Source organism: Corapipo altera, unplaced genomic scaffold (assembly GCF_003945725.1).
Source record: "Corapipo altera isolate COAL_440 unplaced genomic scaffold, ASM394572v1 48b, whole genome shotgun sequence".
Classification (NCBI taxonomy): domain Eukaryota; kingdom Metazoa; phylum Chordata; class Aves; order Passeriformes; family Pipridae; genus Corapipo; species Corapipo altera.
This window is the reverse complement of record NW_020884884.1, coordinates 17,549,167-17,571,790: the sequence shown is the minus strand read 5'-3', so window position 1 is coordinate 17,571,790 and position 22,624 is coordinate 17,549,167. Positions and strand designations below refer to the sequence as shown.

The following is a 22,624-nucleotide window of genomic DNA, read 5'->3' as shown; positions in this document are numbered from 1 at the left end:
TTGTATAGATGCTGCATGTTGGGTAATTCTCCAAAGTATATGAAACATATATGAAAATGCTCAGGGTAAGTACCCAGGTGTATACTGATACTCCAGGGAAAATTCAAAATACAATGGAAGAACTAATAAAAATAAAAAGATGTGACCTGTACATGTGGGAACAACCCCCAACACAAATTGACAATTTTTCTCTAATGATGACAATTTTTATTTCATATAGAGATCTGAAACAGCAGGTGTAATCAGAACCCTGATTTCAAAATTAGTATTAAACCTCTGAACAAACTTAAAATCCCACAGAAAACACCTATTGGTATTTGAAAGTCTTGCAAAGATGTCTTGCAAAAAATGGGTGGGGGAAGGGGGGAGGAAATCGGCTATTGAGAAAGAGTTAATATAGACATGCTTTCATGAGTCTATTTTAAGTCAATGTAAACCTGTCTATAAGAGGTGTTATAACTTCATCATTCAGGTGTTTGCTCTGCTCACTGTTTCTATTACAGCAACTTATCCTAGTCTCTGACCCTTTCCTTACCAAAATTTTTACTAGAGTGTGGGGGAGTGTAAGCATTATATACCATATAAGGTACTCTATGCCATAAAATTCATTATTACTTCCTACTGCACTTAATATGTAGTTTACTGCACATAATGCTCATTCTTGTAGAAGTAATTAGCCCGAGTACCTTTCCATGGCTTTAGCAGTATAAGGCAAATGCATTTCAATACTGTGTTCATCTTCATCTGTCTGTAGGGACATACGCTCAAACATTCCAGTCTTCCACAATTCTCCATAAACTGAAACGAATGAAAAGATTAATTTTTACTACTTTATGTTTCTGAAAAATGCTACAAGTGAAAAAGCAAGCTACAGTGCATCTTTATAAGAACACACCCACTAGAACAAACTACTTGCCTCCAAAGGCTGTCATCACAAACCACTTGTTTCTAAATAAATTCAGGATTAAAATGATATTCGAGTAATTAAGATACAAATGTAATTGATTCAGTTTACAAAATAAGTATGTTAAATCAGTGAACTTGTTAGTATATTGAGAAAAATCTTGTATCATAACTGAAAATCCAAGTAATACAAATAAAACATGTTTGAAAATATACATAAATTTGCCCAGTCATTGAATTTTTATTTTCATAAACAGTACCATCACATATTAAAAAAAATTGACCAGTGAAGCCATTGCTGGATGTGTTACTATTTAACACAATTTATTATTGACCAAATCATGAAATCTAGAGACAGCCAAAACTGGTTAAGTAATCCACATTTGCAAGTTATCTTTTCTATTCTCAAGTGTGCTTGAGAGTATTCAGAGTCATTTCTACATTTTGAAAATTATCCACTGCACGAAAAATTTGATGTAGGGCTGTGCCTCCTTCTTTACTCCTTTCATAAAGGAGTTCTAAAAAACCCCAAAAATTTCTTACCTAAGGAAATTTCTGCAGGCACTATGTAGAAAGCCTGAATTATCTTGCTTAATCACAGTTACGATGAAACACAATATATCTGTGCTAATTAGCCCTTCTGAAAAAGATACTGTATTATACAGGTATACCTTGAAATGCATAAAAGTCAAAATATCAAATTTATCTTCATTGCACCTTTAAGTTTACTTCCAAAGACTGGTATTTCATGGACTAATGATTTTTAAGTTCTGCAGGTACTTTGCAAGTTAAAAAGTCACATGCAATAATGCATGTTCCTCTGTTATTCCTCTATCAGAAATCAAACTCGAACCAACTGAAGTACCTTTTTCCAGCCAGAATACTTCACAGAATAATGGAGAAGGTGCTTAGTGAGATATTCTTTCACAGTAACACTTTTTAATTTTTAAAACTCTTTTAAAGATCACTTGTCAAGTGATCACACACTCAAAATGGAAAAGATAAGTAAAGAATTCTCAATTTTTGCTTATCAGGAGCAAGAGAGATATTATGGTTATAACACGACAACGCCTGCCACAGCCAGGATCTTTCAGAAGTTAGCTTTGGTTGCAGTAAAACCTGATTTGCACTTGTGTGCCACTTAAAACAAGGAAGTGCTTGCTCAACAAGCAAGTCCTCAGCACTGTAGTACCACAGTTAATACTCAAGCCTCAGCAGTCTTCAAGATGTAAGCTTTATCATGCACTTACTCTTTTGGTCAATTCGGAGATCATACAGAGGTGTCCTGTAAATATCCACACTGGAAAGTGCACATCGGGAGAGGGGCACGTGATGGGAAGGCCCAAGAATGAAAATTTTTCGGCTACAACAATTAACACAAAAGCCCACAGTTTAGACAAATGGAATTGTAAGAGACCTAGCTTAGAGCAACAAGTTTAATAAAAACATAGAAAGCAATACTTTCTCAAGGCTACAACTGTTTTACTCTGCTGCCTGTAAGACCACAGATCAATCCATGGCTCAACCTTGCTCAGTATCTCAGAAATTATCATGAGATCAGTTCAATAATGCTTCCTGTAGCCTTAAATCTCTTAAGCAGGTTATATATCACAGTGCACTCAACAGCTAGAAATCTGTCTAACTGGATTCATTTGGAGGCTGAATGATGTCATACAGCCCCTCAGAACAGATTTTTTGAATTCTCTTCTTGGATCAACAGAACCTTCAGCTACACATCACTACACACCACCTTCAACAACTATAGGAATGTGACCTCAAACGATTATGGGTTTATCATCTATTCAGAGCTTTTCACTTATTTAGTTGATTAGTCTCAGTTCAGATTACACCAAATTAAAGTAATTCTCAAATGTTGTTTTTATCTATCTGTTGCATCAACAACAGGGACTTGGACCTGCACATTCATAGCTTTAGCTGATACTGCAACCTTTCACACGTCATCATGATGTTATTTCATCAAGTCCTCAGTTCCTGGCTCTTGATTAGATGCTTAGGGTCTCCTGCCACAGGACTTACAAGAAAAAAGAAACAAAAAATATAGGAAATTCAGCTTTTCCGATTCAGGATATCATCTTTTTTCTGGCACTGAACTAAAAGGGTGGGAAACACGTAAAGTTGTGGGGTTGGTTTTTTTCCTTTACACATGGAGTGCTATTAGCACTAAAATACTATAACTTTCTGCAAAGCTAATGAAAAGAAAATATCCAAACATGCAATAATTCAGCTCAAAGATGAATTCTAAACATTCCACGTGGTAAAACAGCAAATGATCCATAAAGTTCAATCGACTCCATGTCACTGAATGTGGGGAATGCAACTTGTTCTGGAAATTTTAGAGGAACTAGGTTTCTCTAAAACTTATGTCTCACCATAAATTATTTTCACATAGTTTACAACAGTTTAGGAAGAATTAAACCCATTGGCTTTGGAGCATATTACAACATGTTATCTCATGAAAAACTGATAAACCTAGCCAGTTTTTATTTAGCATTGCAAAATACATACTTTCAGTAAATACTAGAGGTGCATTAAATTTTTGCCATTAAAAAAAAAAGTGGCAGTAAGCAGAACATAACAAGAATTATATTCCTTTAGCCTAAAATAACTGGATTCATATTTTCAGAGGCAGGCACAGACTACAGTAGCATGCTGGGGGGTTTTTTAATTTTTCTTATTTTAAACTTGTTAGAAACAAAAGTCCACCTAAAATTATTGGAATGAGTAACTGTCACTGACTTAAAATATTATATAAACACATGAGTCACTTTCTCCACAGAAGAAGAGAAACCTGGTAGTATTCAGCCCATAATCCTGCACTGAAAAACCAATGCAGAATCATGGTCAAATATATTAACAGACTTAAAAAACAACCAAAACCTCCCAATGACAACCAAAAAAACCAAATCAACCCAAAAACTCCAAAAAACCCCCCCAAAAACCAGCTTGGGCTTTTATAAAAGCAGTGGAATGTCAGTAATATACTGTTATTACCTGCAAAAAGGACGTCTTTAAGCCCTCCCTTGTTATAACGTTACCAATAATTTCAAGAAATTTTTGAAAACACTGCTTTACATTTTCTATTTCAACAATACTATATTTTTTTATTTTGTAACATCCAATTTGAAAATTTATGATAAAACCGAAGGGACCCATAAAAGTCTAAAAAAATGTACAAAATTAAAACCCAAGTACTTCAAGGTGTAAGAATGTAAAAAGAACATTCAACTTATCAGAGAATTGCAACGACATTGTCTCCTGCTTTGCAAAGAAAAACTCATACTTACGTGATATTAGGATCCACTTGTTTGTAAGCGTGGGCTGCACAAGATCCACAGTACGTGTATCCTGCGTGGCTGCAAATCAAGGTGTACAAAATGTTAACAATGTTAAATATTGCTTAACATCTTAAATATGTTGATATTGCTATTAAATATTAATATCTTGAATATTTTTTGTCCCCAGTAAGCTAGAAATAGTAAGAGTGATCTAAAAGCCAACTCCTGAAAGAGCAGGAGAGCACTGCTGTAGTATTGATCACACAAGTGATATATTTGTTGAAGAACTATCAGTGACCGTTTACTGACTCATTAAAGAATGATCAATGGCCATTTGACAGTAAATAAACGTCCAAAACACAGCCCCTTCCATCACTCTTAAAGGATACTGGTGTGCAGAGTGCACAACTGCACATTATCAGAAGCTCATGATAACACTAAGTGTGCAGTCACGGAACAAGGGAATAGCAAACTGCTGGAGAAGGCTCTTCCAACCACATGGCAGTAACTGAAAACTATGACAGTAGAGGAGTCTGGCAAGGAGAGAACTATATGTTACAGCAGATAAACCAGAGAATAAAAATGCTCTGTCACAGAAGAATACATGAGCAAGAGAGTGAATGGGCACACAGACACAAGTGGAATGCAGTGTGCTAGTTTTTACTGCAACCATGATACATGATTCATCATTTCCTATCACTCTGGTCTGGGGTCTTTCTTGACCTCTGTTCCCGTTTGCTCTCCAAAATTATTTTTAATTATTCTGACTACTTGTTTTAAATATCACATTAAAATCTTAAGACCCATTCCCTTCAAAACTGTTAAAAACCAGTGAAAATTCACTTTACACCACTAAAAGCATTAATTCCAGAGAACATTAATTTCCAAAGTCCAAGGTCAAGTGGCGCAAAAGAGCTCACAGTCACTCAGCAGTATGCCCGTGCCACATCATCCCCTTGAGCTCATCTAGAGCACCTGCAACTCCAGGTCAATAGTTACTGCTTATTTTGAGTTGAGTATGTGCAACAACACAACTACAGCTTTCCCAAGTCTTTTTACACAATGATACTGAGAATGATACATACTGCATGTCCTGGGACATACAGGATGTTTGAAGATACAAGTTCCCTGTTCATAGCACAGGAGGATTTTATATGTATGTATGCTCACCTGCACCTATATTCATCCACAGAGTTAATACATGGAGCAAGTTATCTTCAAAATTACCCTGGGATTTTACTTCAACATGACTTAATCCACTCATTCTAAAGAGCTCAGAAGTGGCAAGGTATGTCACTTGACAATGTCAAAAGAGCCTGCTGAAAGGTTTGCTCTGCTACAGGCTTCTTCTGTCTTCCACAAAAATATTATCAGATATATCCCACTTTACAGGTGGAGAAAAAAAAAAAGGTACGGCTAATGAAAAACTTTGGTGAGATCACAGGATCTAGCAATTCTGGAAAAAGATCCCAGCTTACATAATCTGCAGCTGAAAGGTCTCTTTCCTGACATTCCTGCAAGAAAGATTAAGGCAGATGTGGGACAATGTCTTCTGGAAATTCAATACTATTATGGAATACTTCAAACATTATGTCAATGTGTGCTGGTTTAAAGGTAAACCAGCAGGGGAAATGAACCCAACTCAAAAGACAGATTATAAGTCAGAATAACAATTTATTAAAATAATACAATAAATACGATTATACAGGCAAACAATTGGGTTTAACCCACAAAACCCAAATGTATAACCCAGCACCCTGGGGCATGAACAGAGTGGTGTTCATTGGGGCCCCCTGAGTCCAAAGTAAAAGGAGAGGAAAAACCTGTTGGTGAGAGTGCTGTTGCAGTCTGGTTGAAAAAGTGGTGGTCTCAGTCTAGTTGAGAGTGGTGGTCACCCTCCTTCTCTGGATCCCACAAGTGGTAAAAAAGTCCCAAGACTCCAAGATTATATATATCCTCAGGTTCAGGCAGGAATGCCCAGTACCTCCCTCAGGGCCGGGAGTTCCACAATGGGTGTGAGGACAGGAGCATACTCCTATCCTGCAGGCCTCTTAACACCCAGCTTATAGCCTGAGGAATCAGGCTACTCTGGGCAGGTGGTGTAAATGGTCTATTGACAACAGTTTCTGGGAAATGGCATGGAAGGCTATAGAATACACAGTTTTGGGTTATACCCACACAGTGATGAACTGGTCCCAGCTGTTCTAACTAGGACATTATCCACCCCTTATTCTATGCCATCCATGTCATGCCCAAATTAACACCCTTTAAAAACTATATCCCTTTAAAAACTATATACATATATATATGTATATATACAATGAAACATTACAGACTGTTCTCACTCAAAATTAGGTCCCCTTGTGGTATACAATGTGTCTCCCCATCTTTTTGCATTACCCACCAATTGAATCCAGGCCCTTGAGCGAAAACAATTCCTCGGATGGGTTTGCCTTTGCTTGAGGTGGGACTAATCCAAACAGTCTTTCCTAACATACCTCTCATATGCACCACAGGGACTTTATCTCCATCTACAGTATGTAAAGGTTCTGATTGGGCAGGGCCAGCTCGATTGATGGAGCCTCCAGTGTTGACCAACCAGGTGGCCTTTGCTAAATGCAGCTCCCAGTGTTTGAGAGTCTCCCCACACAGTGCCTTCAGGGTGGTTTTCAGCAGTCCGTTGCACCGCTCAACTTTTCCAGCCGCTGGTGCATGGTAGGGGATATGATACACCCACTCAATGCCGTGCTCTTTGGCCCAGGTGTCTACGAGGCCATTCTTGAAATGGGTCCCATTATCAGACTCAATTCTCTCCGGGGTGCCGTGTCGCCACAGGACTTGTTTTTCGAGGTCGAGGATGGTATTCCGGGCAGTGGCATGAGGCACGGGATATGTCTCCAGCCATCCAGTACTTCCTTCTACCATGGTCAGCACATAGCGCTTGCCTTGGTGGGTTTGGGGGAGCGTGATGTAGTCAACTTGCCAGGCTTCCCCATACCTGTATTTTGACCACCGTCCACCATAGAATTGTATTGTTAGCTGGGGCATCCCAGATTCGGAGCAGACAGGACTCATTCACCTGTTGCGTGAACTCTTTCTGGAGCTCACGTAGAATCATAGAATCAGCTGGGTTGGAAGGGACCTCTGAGATCATCAAGTCCAACCCTTGATCCACTAGCTGCGGTTAACTAGACCATGGCACTAAGTGCCACATCCAGTCTCTTTTTAAAAATCTCCAGAGACGGAGAATCCACCACTTCCCTGGGCAGCCCATTCCAATGTCTGATTACCCTCTCTGTAAAGAGACTCTTTCTAATATCTAACCTAAACCTCCCCTGGCACAACTTGAGACCATGCCCTCTTGTCTTGCTGATACTTGCCTGCGAAAAGAGACCAACCCCCACCTGGCTACAACCTCGTTTCAGGTAGTTGTAGAGAGTGATGAGGTCTCCCCTGAGCCTCCTCTTCTCCAGGCTAAACAAACCCAGCTCCCTCAGCCTCTCCTCATAGGACTTGTGCTTGAGTCCCTTCACCAGCCTAGCTGCCCTCCTCTGGACCTGCTCCAGGACCTCAATATCCTTCCTGAACTGAAGGGCCCAGTAGTGGACACAGTACTCAAGGTGTGGCCTCACCAGCGCTGAGTACAGGGGAAGAATCACTTCCCTGGTCCTGCTGGCCACACTGTTCCTGATACAGGCCAGGATGCCATTGGCCTTCTTGGCCACCTGGGCACACTGTTGGCTCATGTTCAGCTTCTTGTCAATCCAAACTCCCAGGTCCCTCTCTGTCTGGCTGCTCTCCAGCCACTCTGTCCCCAGCCTGTAGTGCTGCAGGGGGTTGTTGTGGCCAAAGCGCAGGACCCGGCACTTGGCCTTGTTGAACCTCATCCCGCTGCAATCAGCCCAACTCTCCAACCTATCCAGGTCCCTCTGCTTACCCAAGGATAGAGACCGAGCGATTATTTCTGGCTCTGTCTCCTCTGGTGGATGTGAAGGTCCTGCCTCTTTGTCATCATTCACTATACAAACTGACTTAGTCTTTGATGTCCTTTTCTGGACAGGGGCGATCGCTATTGCTTTGGGTTGTCCTTCTGGCTCCTCGATGGTTTGTGTGGACACGGTGCCGGTTGATTTATTTCTTTCTCCCTCTGACTCAGTTGTGGTTTGGGTGGATGTGGTGTCTGTGGATTTGCTCCTTCTCTCCTCCCCCTGACAGTGCTGTACCATGTCAAGTAGTGTCCGGTAGGCAGTGGCCAGGGCCCAGCAGGTTGCTGTGAGCTGGCCATCTCTGGAACTCCCAGAGCATTTTCCCTTCACCAGTCTTATCGTGCTAACAGGATCCTGCAGTTGTTCAGGGGTGAATTTCCAGATCATTGGAGGAGAAAACTTCTCCAAATACTGGCCGATGTCCTCCCACTTCCCGTGCCACTCAACATTATCCACTCCCAGGGCAGGTGTCCAAACAACCTCCCTAGAAGGCCCTGTTCTGACCCTAAGCATGGTGTAGACAGTACAGAGCAGACAAAGCAACACTAACAATAACATTATGCTGTCCTTAACACCAACAGGAAACTCAATATTTTCAAAGACTGTTGTAGCAGGTCTGACGGGGAAGAAGGAGGTGAGAGGCTGGAAACAACCATTCCCCCCTGTTCCCCCAAAGGGCTGGGTGCGATTTTTAATGAGGCCCCAGAGGTAGCAACCCAAACCAGGACAGGCAAACAGGACTGAATACATGACACACATTCACAATGAAACTCACTGCTTCTGATGTTATGATGACATAAACATAGTATATTAATAAAGCAATTTTGATCCCTCTCCCTGGTCTCAAAGAGAGCATCAAAATAGGCAAATAGTTCCCCATCTGTGGAAATATGAACAGGTTCAAATACAACATCTATGTGAATACATCAAAGAACATGGTGATCAAGGAGTTTCTGTATCCAAATAGACAAATGCTTAAAATGAAATTCTGATTCTGACTTCTCTCTCTGCCCCACGTTGGGCACCAAAAATGTGCTGGTTTAAAGGTAAACTGGCAGGGGAAATGAACCCAACTCAGAGAGATTATAAGTGAGAATAACAATTTATTAAAATAATACAATAAATACAATTTTACAGGCAAACAATTGGGTTTAACCCACAAAACCCAAATGTATAACCCAGTACCCTGGGGCATGAACAGAGTGGTGTTCATTGAGTCCCCTGAATCCAAAGTAAAAGGAGAGGGAAAACCTGTTGGTGAGAGTGCTGTTGCAGTCTGGTTGAAAAAGTGGTGGTCTCAGTCTCGTTGAGAGTGGTGGTCACCCTCCTTCTCTGGATCCCACAAGTGGTAAAAAAGTCCCAAGACTCCAAGTTTATATATATCCTCAGGTTCAGGCAGGAATGCCCAGTACCTCCCTCAGGGCCGGGAGTTCCACAATGGGTGTGAGGACAGGAGCATACTCCTATCCTGCAGGCCTCTTAACACCCAGCTTATAGCCTGAGGAGTCAGGCTGCTCTGGGCAGGTGGTGTAAGTGGTCTATTGACAACAGTTTCTGGGAAATGGCATGGAAGGCTATAGAATACACAGTTTTGGGTTATACCCACACAGTGATGAACTGGTCCCAGCTGTTCTAACTAGGACACAATGCTATGTTAGCATAGGAAACCCATCATATTTAAGGTGCTTTTTCTAGTGTTTTCTTCCAACTCATAATTAATTGAAGTGACCAACATACTTTTCTCATTACATCTCACCTATCTTCAGGAAACTGAATTCTCCCTAAGTAGTTCAGACAATCCCTATTCCAGCTGTGGACAAAAAAAACCCAACCAAATAAAACCAAACTAAAATAACAAACCAACCATTTTGGATACCTGAATAATGTTTCATTACTTTTTGTTTTAAGCTTTGGTAAGTTTTGATTTGGGGGGCAAGAGGGGTGCAAGAGTTTTGCTTATTTTTTGCGTTGGTTTTTTTTTTTCCTAGTAAGTGTAGCTGTCCTACACTAGAAGTCCATTGAAAGGGCTGTCACCTTTGAATAGCACTTCATTAATACACTTCTTACCCATCTTACTGGATCACAAATGAATAGTGTCTGCAGTCCATCAGTAAAAGGAAATTAGTCATACATCAAAATGTGCACAGATTTCTTCCATTCTATGGCATATTCAAAATGCTTATTAAAAAACTACACAACATTCCTTTCAGCCAAATACTAGTTTTTACCAATTTTGAAAATCAATCAAAACAAATGAACAAAAAAAAGCATTTAACCAATCAAGTGTTAATATATATACTAAAAACAGATTTCAAACTTACGGTGCAATAATGGCTCTTGCAGGTCTTTTTGTGGACTGTACTTGAGAAAGCCACCCTTCTAGTTGTGCATTCAGCTGGGGTCCTGTGAAGAGACCAGGAAATACTGAAGCCACAGAAGAATCTAATATATCTCAAGAATTAATAAATAAAGTTTAAAAGTCCAGTAGATTTAAAAGTCAGTTTAAACATTAAAGGCTGGGTTTAAATGTAAAAATAAACAACCAGAAAAAACAGCACCCCAAAAACCTCAGTGCAACAACAAAAAAACCCCCAACCCTGCAATGTTGGAGGTTAAGTAGTAAAATTTCAATCTCCTGTTCTAGGAAGTTCATTTGCTGCACATCCAAACACACACGTATTGTTTCTTGCTCTATGGGGACTAACAAACACACCATTTCACCACTAGAAAGGATGGCTGCTGATTTCAAAAGAGATGGTAACAGATGATTGACTCCTCTGATAACCACATTTGCAGAATTCAGAAGTAAAAGTTAAGATGACCTACACAAAGAGAGCCCGATACGGGAATATGACATAATACAAAGGCCTTACATATTGACATGATAGTCAATGGCTACAGTAATAAATTCTTTACTATTATCAAGCAAGTGTAAGAGTAGAATACAAAACACACTGTAACCTGGAAAATCTGTAAATACACAGGAAAAAGCTAAAAGTGAGAAGACACCACAGTTATACTAACGCCTTAACTTCTGATCAACCAACATATACTACAAGTACATGAACACCTTGGCAACATTAACTTTGATAATTGGTCAATCCAGTATTTAATCTTTTTAAAACTAAATTTAAAAATACCTCAGGAAGTGTCAAGTATTTTCAATTCAAGCATGACAGGTGATAAAAATGCCTTTAGAAATACAACAAAAAACCCCAAACAAACCACATTTTGATTATTTCCCATCACAAGAAAACTTTCTGATGTAAAGCTTGTCCTGAACAGGCAAGTCTCACAAATACAGTGCAACATTCATTATATTAAATAACACAAAACAAGCTTTCAAGTAAAACTCATGCAGCTACTATTGTTAGAAGTAAAATACCATTAACAAAGAGAAAATAGATGTACTTTTTTCAGCAGACACTATGCTTTTGACAAAATTACACGTCAGCAGAGTTTATCTGTAAAGTTTGGTGCAGTCAGACACTTTTCTTCTTCCATGCACATTGTAGATTTTTCTATCTTCCCCATGCAGGGGAACTACCAGCTTCCTGTTAAAGTCGAAAACAAATTAAGTATCCAGAACAGTTTCACAGATATGTTCCAAACAGTCCCAATCTCAAGCTGACAGCTCTCCAAAAGGCTGACAAGAACTACAGAGAGCCAGAGCAAAGATGTCAGCTTTTGCAGAATCCAGTCAGTCACTGACCAGGTATAGCCAAAAAGCCTTCCCTAGAAAACCCATGGGTGAAGGGTGGGGGTGTCAAAGCCACTGGTTTTTACACAAAACTTAAATCCATGTGCTTCCTGAAAAAGGACAACTTCTGTAGTTGTGAAGACTCCTATCTTGTTACATGAAGGTGAACTAATGCAAAACCACTTCCCTAAGCCTTCAATCCCTTGAATGCCTTAGTTACTGTCTAGAGCTCTAACAAGACAAAAGAGTGACACTGATTAGCCACTTGTCACTCCTGTAATACAGTGATTTTGTGAAATGATGACATTGTTACAAAAAGTCACACATCGACTTGGTTCTACTGCTTCTGTTGCTTGGGGAAATTACAGGCAGCAGAGACATACTACAGAGATAAGGATAATGACATCTTAGAAAATGGAGGCTGTTGTGGAAGCTCAGTAAAAATAAAACGATCTCTATTTCCATCCTCTTTCTAAGCTACTAGGAGACTAACAAAACAGTACTCTTTTACAGTATTACCACTTTTATGTTATATACTTAAGCGAAGACACAAATCACCTAAAAAATTTTACTTCCTCCTTCTCCCAAAATATGTAGAAGGGTAAGATACTTTCTGAATTAAGCTCTTTAGGAGGACACAGCTGATTTTGTTTTGTTTGTTTTTTTTTCCCCCCAAACACTTACTACCCAGACTTGAACAAAATATTACTCTGCACCACCTGACCCAATCTCCTCGAAGAAGAGGATCCACAGGCAGCACAACAGCAGAAGGGCCAAAACTTGCCAGGGTGACCCTCTTCCTGAACAGGGTAGTGTGCTTGGCCTTCCTCCATTCCTTCTTTAGCAAGGATTTTTGATTAAGGAGGTGGTTAAGGCGATTTGTCTTTGGTTGAGACAAATCAGGTAACCTGCTAAACAGTTTAAAGACAAAGGTCAGAATCTCTGGTAATATGCTGAAATTTCATGATTGGTCAAATCTGCCCAAAACTTCTGATCTTACAGTGTAGTAGTGGAGTAAGATGCCCAGGTTTGCTCAGACCGCTATTACAGGCACACACTCTAACAAAGTAACATTTTCTTCTTAGAGGCAGTAAAATAACAGATCTGTATGACTCACGGGATGAAACTTCTGTCAGTATTTGCTTAAGGACCAAGTAACAACATCTGCTCTCAGATTTTTTCCCTTTAATGCAACTACAAGGTGTCTTTAAATAATTAACTTCAACCTAATGTAAACTTCCAACTTATACTTATCTGTACTATTTTAATAAAATACGTAATCAAATCTCTCAGAGAGAGAGAATGAAGAGTACAAAAACCCATTTGACCTTTAAGCTAAAGGGGGGGTGGAAGAGGAAAATAATCAAACAGCACCCACATGAACTGACAGGAGTGTGGCCTCCCTGCAGGTTCCTATGCTTACAAATACTTTAAGGGGAATACTCTAGAACCGTAATTTTCTTGTTACTAAATTAGCATCAACTTTTTCTTGAAGCGCTCAGAGAAGTTTTTCTTCCACTTTCTCAAACATGAGCATGCTTAAGGCTAAAGTCAAAATATTTGAATTGGATATACAAAATATAAATAAACCCACACTATCACAGCAGTTATGCTCTGCCATATGGAATTGTATTATAGGAGATGAGTAGCTTCTTCACAAAGCGCTCTATAAGTAAATTTTTGTCATATTTAAATTAAGTTAAACTGGAAAAGTAGTATTTGCAAAGAATCATCAAGACAACTGCAGTAAATATCCATCTCCTAAGCTGACCAGCTTGGACAATGTATGGCATTGCCACCCACATATCCTCTTGCTGTGGTGGTGGGAAGTAGAAGAGGTCCCACCTCCTCGAGCCTCAGGTAGAAGGCCCAGCTTGAGAAAGCTGATAGGAGAGCAAGAGGGGGTTTAAGACTAACTCAGACAGGACAGAAAACCTTATGGATGCAATTTCTGGATGCAACAATCAATACACTTTAGCATTAATACTGTAAGATCAGACCTTTTATTGACAACAGGAAGATGAGGCAGCAAAATATGAGTTTTACTGAAGTACCTAACATTAAGATCTGCATTTCAATCCTGTGAAGTCAGGTATAAATACAGTCACGTAACTAAAGATTTCTGACACTATTTGTGGGTATTTCACATCCTGTTTTATTTTGAAAACCAGCAGAAATTATGCCAAATTTTACAGTAATTGCAAGCACATACCATGCCTCCACTAGGCAAAGATATGGATACAGCTACCGGCAGGATTTATTCAAGTATCTTGCCTAAAAGGGTAAATTATTTTTACAATCAGCATTATCCCATCACAAAGCTCTAGAGTAAGTAAGAAAGAATCCTTCCACGTTAAATGCCTGCCACTGTTACCCAGTGAATAACACAAAGACATGGTAGTGACATGGTTATGTTCATCACCAATTTATAGCTGTCATGGTCCAGGCTTTGTGGGTTAAGCCAAACAAGCACATTCTTTCCACAGCCAACCTCACCTTACCAGTGAGGTTGAAGTGCTTATATGCCAAGACAACATAATGGGAATTTGCTCCTTTTCCAGTAGCCACCATTACGTGTACAAAACATACATTTTAAGACTGGTAGGAAGACTCTGTTTATTCTGAATCCTCAGTCTCAGTGAACACTGTTCTTACTGAAAGAGGATAAGCCTCAAGTGAAATTCAGAGCAGCACCAGGGAAAACTGCTCAGGTCTCCCTTGGCTGCACGTGTACAGCACTTGCATCAATCCAAGTAATGCTGGAGCACAATGCCAGTAATGCTGCAGTCCCCAGCCTTCACAGTTATACTTGACAGCTTTTACATTTCTCCTCCCCTACAGGAGCAAACACCTTTTGCTGAGTCTTCCTCAGCAAAATCTTTTAACTACCTTTATCAATTGATGAGAGAGTCTGCACCTCACGAATGCTTCTAATAAATATTGCAGCATATGTGCTAAGAAGTAAGTCTTTATTCTTGTAGAGTGTTTGAAAAATCAAAGTAACAATGAAACTCCGGGGGCTGGCATGCAGTTAGTTTAATAACCGGAACAAAGGGAATTCTTCTCTCCACAGTTTTGAAGGGGAATCCAAAATTCAGTTGTTAGGTAAAATCCAATATGAAACATGATAGAGGACTAACTAGTTTCTCAGTTAAAAATGCAGAAAGTATAAGGATTTTTTTCAAGAACACAAACCTCACTTGCAAAAAAAAAAAAAAAAAAAATCTGTTTCTTAACACAACAAAAGCCAAATCCTTGAATAAGAAAAACATGTTTTAGCTATGCAAAGACTAGGATTTGTCAGGAATAGAATGTGATTTCCAACAACTCATGCTGATGGGCACATTCTCTACTGCTAGCATATACTCTCTTGCAGTATTGATAAAATTAGAAATCAGACTACAAGCAAGTCAGAAATTTACCTAGGTAAACTAGGACCAGGGGAAAAAAATTAAGATACAAATACAGATTACACTGATGCTACATAAATTCCTATTTATATACACTGTCAGATGGAAATAAAAACACCAGGTAATGCTTGATTGAATGGGGGGAAAAAAACCCCTGAAGCTACAACAAAGACATTGAAACAGACATCAGAATCTGCTTTGGTGACAGTTCTTACTTGCATGTCCCAGTTTTCCAATATTCCACTAGCTTTGAATTTCCTTTCCTGAAAGTTAATAGGAAATTAAAAGATCAAACTATAATATCACTCATTAAGAATATCAACCAACATGAACCTACCTAACTTAAAAAAAAACAACTTAGCAGCTGGGTCATTCAGAGATCCAAACAAATGACCTTCTGTTTCATACATCTGAGAAAGAGATTTTGGCTCCAATACATGCTAAATGTAAATGGAATTTGTGAAAGTATTCACTAAGTGATACTTGCAGGCCTATTTTAATGATACCAGAACTACACCAAATGAAAGCTCTTTTTCAATTCCAACTGTACATTAAAGTTCAATCTACATTCTTTCCATGGAGTATTTTGATTTTGACTGTATTTAAGTGATTCAGGTAGAAATAATAGCCTAGAAATAGTATTTTGAATTATTCCAGTATATTTTTGCAGCGTACAATGCTAAATAATACAGTCTGCATATTAATACCGTGTCCCATGTTTAATTCATGACAGAGTCAGCAATGACACATCCAGTTTCCCCATAAAATGCCTAGAAAACTTAAATGACCAAAGGGAGAGAGATATTACATTTGGTATTTAACATTGCAAAGCAAATACTTTATAAATTTGTAAGACACTATGATTAGTCGTTCACAGATTGCAAGGTAAGAACTTAAGTTAACAGCTGTATTTGTAATGCTTCACAACATTAAGATTTCATGATCAGTACATTAATTATTCTACTACTGCAGAAAGCTCCTTTCACTACAGCAGAGATCATAGAGTCATTCCAGTTGGAAAAGACCTTTAAGATCATGGAGTCCAACCATAAGCCTAACACTGCCAAGTCTACCACTAAATTATGTCTCATTTCAGTGATCCTCACATGCTTTTCCCATGTTTTCCTGGATCCATTTATCTGTGACCATCTACAAACAACATGGTGATTCACCACTTTTATATTACATTTATGAATGAGCAGTGATGAGTTATTCCAATTTTGGGGAACATGCCAGGGGTTCTTGGCAGACCAGAGGAAAGCACTTTCATAAAGACTCTTTCATGACATAGAGAACATCTTCTTCAACCCCTCGTCTGCATTCATAGTCTAACCACACACAGTCACGCACCTTACTCCCTTCTAATCACTTCAGCAGCTGCAGAGATCCAGATCCAAACGCTACAGAGAAGGGTTTCTGCTCTAAGTTAAGGTAGGATGCAGACACTGAGGGTCAGCAAACCCAGTAGCAGTGTTTGCCCTCAGAAACTGTGGGCAGCCTGCCTGGTGAACGGGTTACACGCTTTCAGCAACATCATGGCAGAGCAGAAACAGATCTAACTGATGTACACACTTTAATGATGATGAGAAGTTCCAGCTCATGCCAACAAGCATACAAATGAGGGGATTACATCACTATTCATTCAAATGGTCTTCAGGGACCCCAAGCCTCAGAAGGCACAAATGAAAACGTCCGTACTATTTCATAATCACACTGCTATTGCAGGTTGAAGCTGCCTACCTTGGCATCAGAAAAAAAAAATCAGTATTTGGTACAAAGGCAGCAAAAAAAAGCATTAATGCAGATCTTACTGGGGATTACAAAGGAGTAGAAGAGATTGCAAACATGATAAAATAGTGGCCAACTTTGAGGGAAATGTAACTTCTAAACCAATCATTCATGGCACACAATACGCATAAGTTCTCCAAAGCATTTTACTTTCCAGCTGATCTACCCATCATCATGCAGACCTCTGCCCAAAAGACAAGGTCTAAATATCCCTGGCTGCATGACAGCCAGTTATTCCACAGATCTGGCATTTCTCGTCCAAACAAGTTAGAAACTCGATCCTTACAAATGGTAGCAACAAGATGTCACTGCCTACCTCCTTTGAGATTCTTTTACTGACAAGCCAGGGCAGCAGAAAACCCTGAACACAAGTATATTATTAAGTTTAAAGTCTCTTCAAACATCTACTGACCATTTACTTGACTCCTCATTAAAAAAAAAAAAGAAAAAGCTTTGAAGACAAGAAGCGCAATGGTGTTTCAAGTCCACACAGCAATTACTCTGCCAACTCACATTTGCACTAATAAGCTTATGGAAATTAAGGTTCTCCTAGTTCAAACAACTCTGTTTGTTAGCACAGGCTAACAGAGTACATCTCTGGCCCCTATGGCTTGGTCAGGGAAAACAGAGAAATAAGCCATAACTAAAACAACAACAAACTTGTTTTGCAGGGCAAGTTTCAGATCATGTAGTACTGTTATTCATACACACCCCCTCAATTTGATTTTACTCCTGTGACCTGGAAGAGCCTACTAGAAATCTTTGTGTTTTGCCCGTATCAGTGCCATATAATAGCACTGACTGGGGAAAAGTTGAGACAAAAACTCTTATCACACGCTTTCATAAAGAGCAGTACAGTATTCAGTTAGCACTTCCAGGAGCCAGGCAAGGCATGCCAGCTGCCAGCCAATGAGTCAAGTTAAGCACTTTAACGTGTGACATCTCACTTGTAATGGCATGCTAAACAGGAAAAAAAGATGCACATAGCTAATGTTTATTTCCATTTCAGGAGCGTATGGATTGATTCCCCACAGAACTGCCCAGCACTCACTGAATCTACTCACATTGAAGAGTGAATCAGGATAGAGCATTCACACCCTGTCCTGCAAATAGTCCGTGCTCAGGATAGCATGTTATCCCCATCATATTTCAGCTGCTCTTTTTGTATCTAGGAATGTATCTATCCTGTATTCAAAGCCCTGGAAAATTATGCCATTTTTGTTTCAAGTTGTCCTTAATCTTCCTCTTCCCCCTGCTGGTCAAAATCAATTTCTCAAGAGGTCTGGACACTAGGTGGTTGAATTAACGCAGTAGGAGTGGGACTTTCTTCCAAAAATAAATCTGCATGTAACATTTTTCACTACACAACAGTGTGATTTTCTTTTTAATTTTCTCAACAATCTACATGACAGCAGCGCAACAGGGTGACATTTTCATTTACTTGGTATGCTTTTATCTCATTTTTACAAGTGTTTTCAGTGGCCACCATGCACCAGGCTGCTAGTCCACAAAAGCAATGACATGTCACAACCCATTTTTAACTTTTTTTAAAAGCAGACATATTGATGCGAATCACAAATGAGGTTGTCTAAACCAGTGGCCTACTATCAGCAACAGGCATGTCACTATTTCAGTTAGGAAGCTCAGTTGTAAAGCTTCTCATACTCAGTGCTGCTGCTAAACAGGAGGAGGAACAACTGAGCAGACTTCATTGTTAAGTTTGTTGTCAGGCAAATGCTCCTGAGGTACACGTCTTAAGTTCATTAAAATGCTCCACGGACTGATGTGGAATGAAAATGAACTTCCCCACACCAAGAATTCTAGAGGAGAACGGAAGACAATAATTTTGGTTAAATTCTTCATCCTGAACTCACTTGCAGAAACTTCTTAAGGAACTTGCTTTTTAACTTTTTTTTTTGTTACAACAGCACACTATGAATGAAGAACACATGGGCAGTTAAATGCTAACACCACTGTGAATTCCATCTTCTACTCCTTGCCACTTTCTCAGCTCCCTAGGGTAGGTAGCAGTGAGCTTTCCTCCCCGGGACCCACCTTTCTATCTAATAACAACAAAGTTGTTTACTTAGATGTAACATTCTAACATGTGAACATGTCTGGATGTGCATAATTGCACAGCCAGTCTTACCTGCTCTACAGTGTTAATTAGCATCATACAAGTAGGTGGTGTATTTGTATTAGAATGTAGTTCATGTTTGTATTCCAAGGAAGAACCTAAGCAAGGCATATCCCATAGCTGGATAAAGTTGGGGAGTGAGAGTCTAATTTCAACTGAAGCAATTTCTGTCCCATAGAAATGAGCAGTCTCTGAAGACAAGAAGCAGTATTTCTTCTAAACCCTCTCACCTACATTACATTGACCATCCATGAAGAGTAGTAGCTCGGTCTTGGTTGTGGCTTCACCTCTGATACTGCTTCCACTCCTGGACTGCACAGGAGCCAACTAATCCAGTTCAAGGATATCCTCTGGTCACAAAAGCTGGTTTGCATTCTGGATCCATCATTTTTCTTCCCCCAACAGCTGGTTTCGGCCCTTCTTTCCCAGGGCTGACTTCTGAAGCCAGATCTCACAGACTTTTTTTTTTCCCAGCATAGCAATTGGTGCTTCACTTTTCAACCCCCTACTCGATCCGGGATAGCTCAGGTACCAGGCACGTCAGGATAAACTGCCACTTAAAAACCTCATCCTCACACAGCCCCTTTAAACTGTAATGATGTAATAATTTTGAATATCCTTCAAAAATCATGTTTCTCAATACCCTTTTAGATGGGGTCATCTTAACTACGAAGCAGCATAAGGGTAGCCAGGGCATCTGCTTGCCCTGTGCAATCAAACTCAGCTCTGCAGAAAGAAAGCAGTTTTGAGGAAACAGGAAGCTTAAATGCTAACCAGTTTATATATAACACAGCAAATCACTTCTGGGCTGAGACAGTAAGCACAAAGAAAGGAGGAGGTAGGAGGACTTGAAAAGACAATCCCCAGAGAATCATGGGAATGCAGTGAAGAACTACCACAATTCAAACTCTAATCCCTGCCTCAGCTCCATCCTTGAAGCTATGCAGCCTGAAAGTACATGGTAAAATCCACTTTCTTCAAGTAGTAAAATCGAGGAGCCTGTGTTACAATTTTGACATAGCAGCCGACATGTGAGTTTGGCCTAAAATACAGGAAGATTTTAAGTCTATGATGAGCACATACCCTCTTGGTCCCCATTTGTTCTCTCTTGAGTTTTGATGTACCCTCCTAAATGGCACACAAAAATTAGCTTTCAAGCAACAATAATAAGTAGTCCTTGTCTTGCTGAACAGACAGAATTCCTGCTCTCACATAGCCATGTAAACAGCAGAAGACAGTTCTAAAGCAAGACACATAATATTCTTTTCTTGTTTAAGGAAAAACACATTTCCCAAAACTCTAGCTTATGCAACATCAACCACTTACCCCCACCACAAACACTGTAAGAGTTACAATTTAACTCATAAGTACAGTTGTCATAATTTATTACAACATGATTCAGTTTGTTGTTTTTTTTCATGCAGTGTGTCTGGGTAACCATCCCACATGTCCTCAGTAAGCAAAAGGCCATTGCTTTTCTCCCAAAAGCAATGGGAGAAACATGCTTTTGGATGTCCTATCACAAACAACTAGTACTGGCCAAAATAGTCACATAGACTTACCAGGGTATAGTCTAACAAAATCTAACAAAACAGTCCCACACAGTATCCATGCCCCTTTAATTATTTTTTTAAAAAAATAAAATTCTTATTTGAAAGTATCCATCGATAACTTGGCATGAAGTCCAACATCAAACAAACTTCAAAATTTATGTGTAAGGTCATGTAGCCATTCCATATTGCAAATAAGTTTTCTGCATAAATGAAAACATAAATAGCAGAAACAAGCTAGTGTTACCACGAAGCTTCGATGTTTTGGTGTCCTTGCATGTCTTTAAACTTTTGACATGGTTTTTTTTTGTTTTCTGTAAAGAGAGTACCACCTACCTTTCTAGACCATTGGGAAAAAATCTAATTGCAAGCTGTAAACACCCCACGAAGATTTGAGACCAGTTTTCTAACGGACACAACCGTTATGTTTGGAATATTAAGTTCAGAAGGAAAACAATCATCCTCTATTGTCTCGAAACTGCCTAGCCACCATTTGAAGACCAGCTATTTATCTCACAATTCGCCTCTTCCTGTGTTACCCTCCTCCCTGTATTTCTTTTCTTCTCTTTCAATTTTTGCCTCATACCTCATTCATCCATTTGTGGAGGAGAGAGGAAACTGCATCTATTATATATAGCCAAGAAAAGTGTATGACTTCTCACATCTAATTCTTCTGAAACGTCATTTTAGGATCCTGAATGCCATGCTTTATTGGGGTTTTTTGTGCCCCTCTGAACTGCTCATTACGACAGCCTCTTGTTCATCTAGGCTCGTTCACCTGCAGTTTTGTAATCATCTTTACTCACGGGGCCAGTAAAAGAACATCCCTTACAAATCTCCTTACAAACGGCTCTGAAAAGACAGACGTGCATCCTTTCCACAACTGCAGTTCTGCCCCAAAACCCAACAAAACTTACTTCCAAACATGCGAGCTACCAAGACATTATTACAGGTTTCTGCCTTTTTTTGGGGGGGACGCTGAGGGGAGCGGTAGCTCTCCCTCCAAAGCACCGCGTCTTTCTTCCATTCTCCTACAAGTACCACATGTTTAAATGGACAGAGCCCACTCTGCGATACTGCTTAATAACTTTTCCCTACTGCCAGAGAAAGAGCTCGGGAAGAAAGACAGGAGATCGTCTTGGACTACAAGAAGCGAAGTAAAATTTCCCTATTTTCACACCTCTTCACCTGCCTTCTAACCCTGCGAAACACCCCAGATGCGCGGTATTTCCCCACGGAGGGGGGGGGGGAACCCACAAAACAAGAAAAAACCCCATAAGAGCACACGAAAACACTGAGATCCGTCCGTGTGCTCCGACACCAGCGGAGCGCAACACTCGGTGCGAGGCACAGCAGAGGGGCTGGGCTCCGGCACCGCCGCCTCACACACGGGGCTGCGGCGAGCCGCGGCGGCTGCCAGGCAGGGCAGGCACACGAGGAGCACCGGGGGGAGGCGACCCAGCCCTGGCCACCACCAAACGCCCGTTTTCCGCCGGGAAGGGCGGCCGGGCCGGGGGGCACGGGGGTGTGCTCGGGGGGCACCGCGGCTCCGCCCGCTCCCAGCCGGTAACCGCGCCCGGCCCCCCCGCCCGCCATGTGCCGGCGGGGGCGGAGCCGGCGGCCCCTCCCCACGCCCGGTACCGACCACGGCCCCGGCGGCCCCAAAGTGCTGATTCAGCGCCCGCCGCCCGCGCCCCGCTCCCCGCGCCCGGTGGCGGTACCTGAGGCCGTGTACCAGCTGCCGGCGTGGCTGGCCTCCCGGCAGAGCACCCGGTTGGACATCTTGGAGCCGGAGCCGCCTATGGTGTTCGGGGGGGACGCTGGGGGACGGGCCCGCCCGCGGCGGCGGCGGCG

General features: G+C 40.7%; 1 protein-coding gene across 1 annotated transcript in view; it reads right to left on the bottom strand.

Moving 5' to 3' along the window:
• Positions 1 to 22,624, bottom strand: part of MEMO1 (mediator of cell motility 1) — a 31,517-nt gene extending 8,893 nt beyond the window's left edge. Inside the window, exons 1-5 of the mRNA XM_027641568.1 lie at positions 22,492 to 22,624; positions 10,507 to 10,588; positions 4,209 to 4,277; positions 2,154 to 2,266; positions 687 to 798 (exon numbers count right to left, since the gene is read on the bottom strand). Coding sequence (XP_027497369.1) covers positions 687 to 798; positions 2,154 to 2,266; positions 4,209 to 4,277; positions 10,507 to 10,588; positions 22,492 to 22,552 — 437 coding nt within the window. The 5' untranslated portion in view covers positions 22,553 to 22,624. The remainder of the gene's footprint in view (positions 1 to 686; positions 799 to 2,153; positions 2,267 to 4,208; positions 4,278 to 10,506; positions 10,589 to 22,491) is intronic.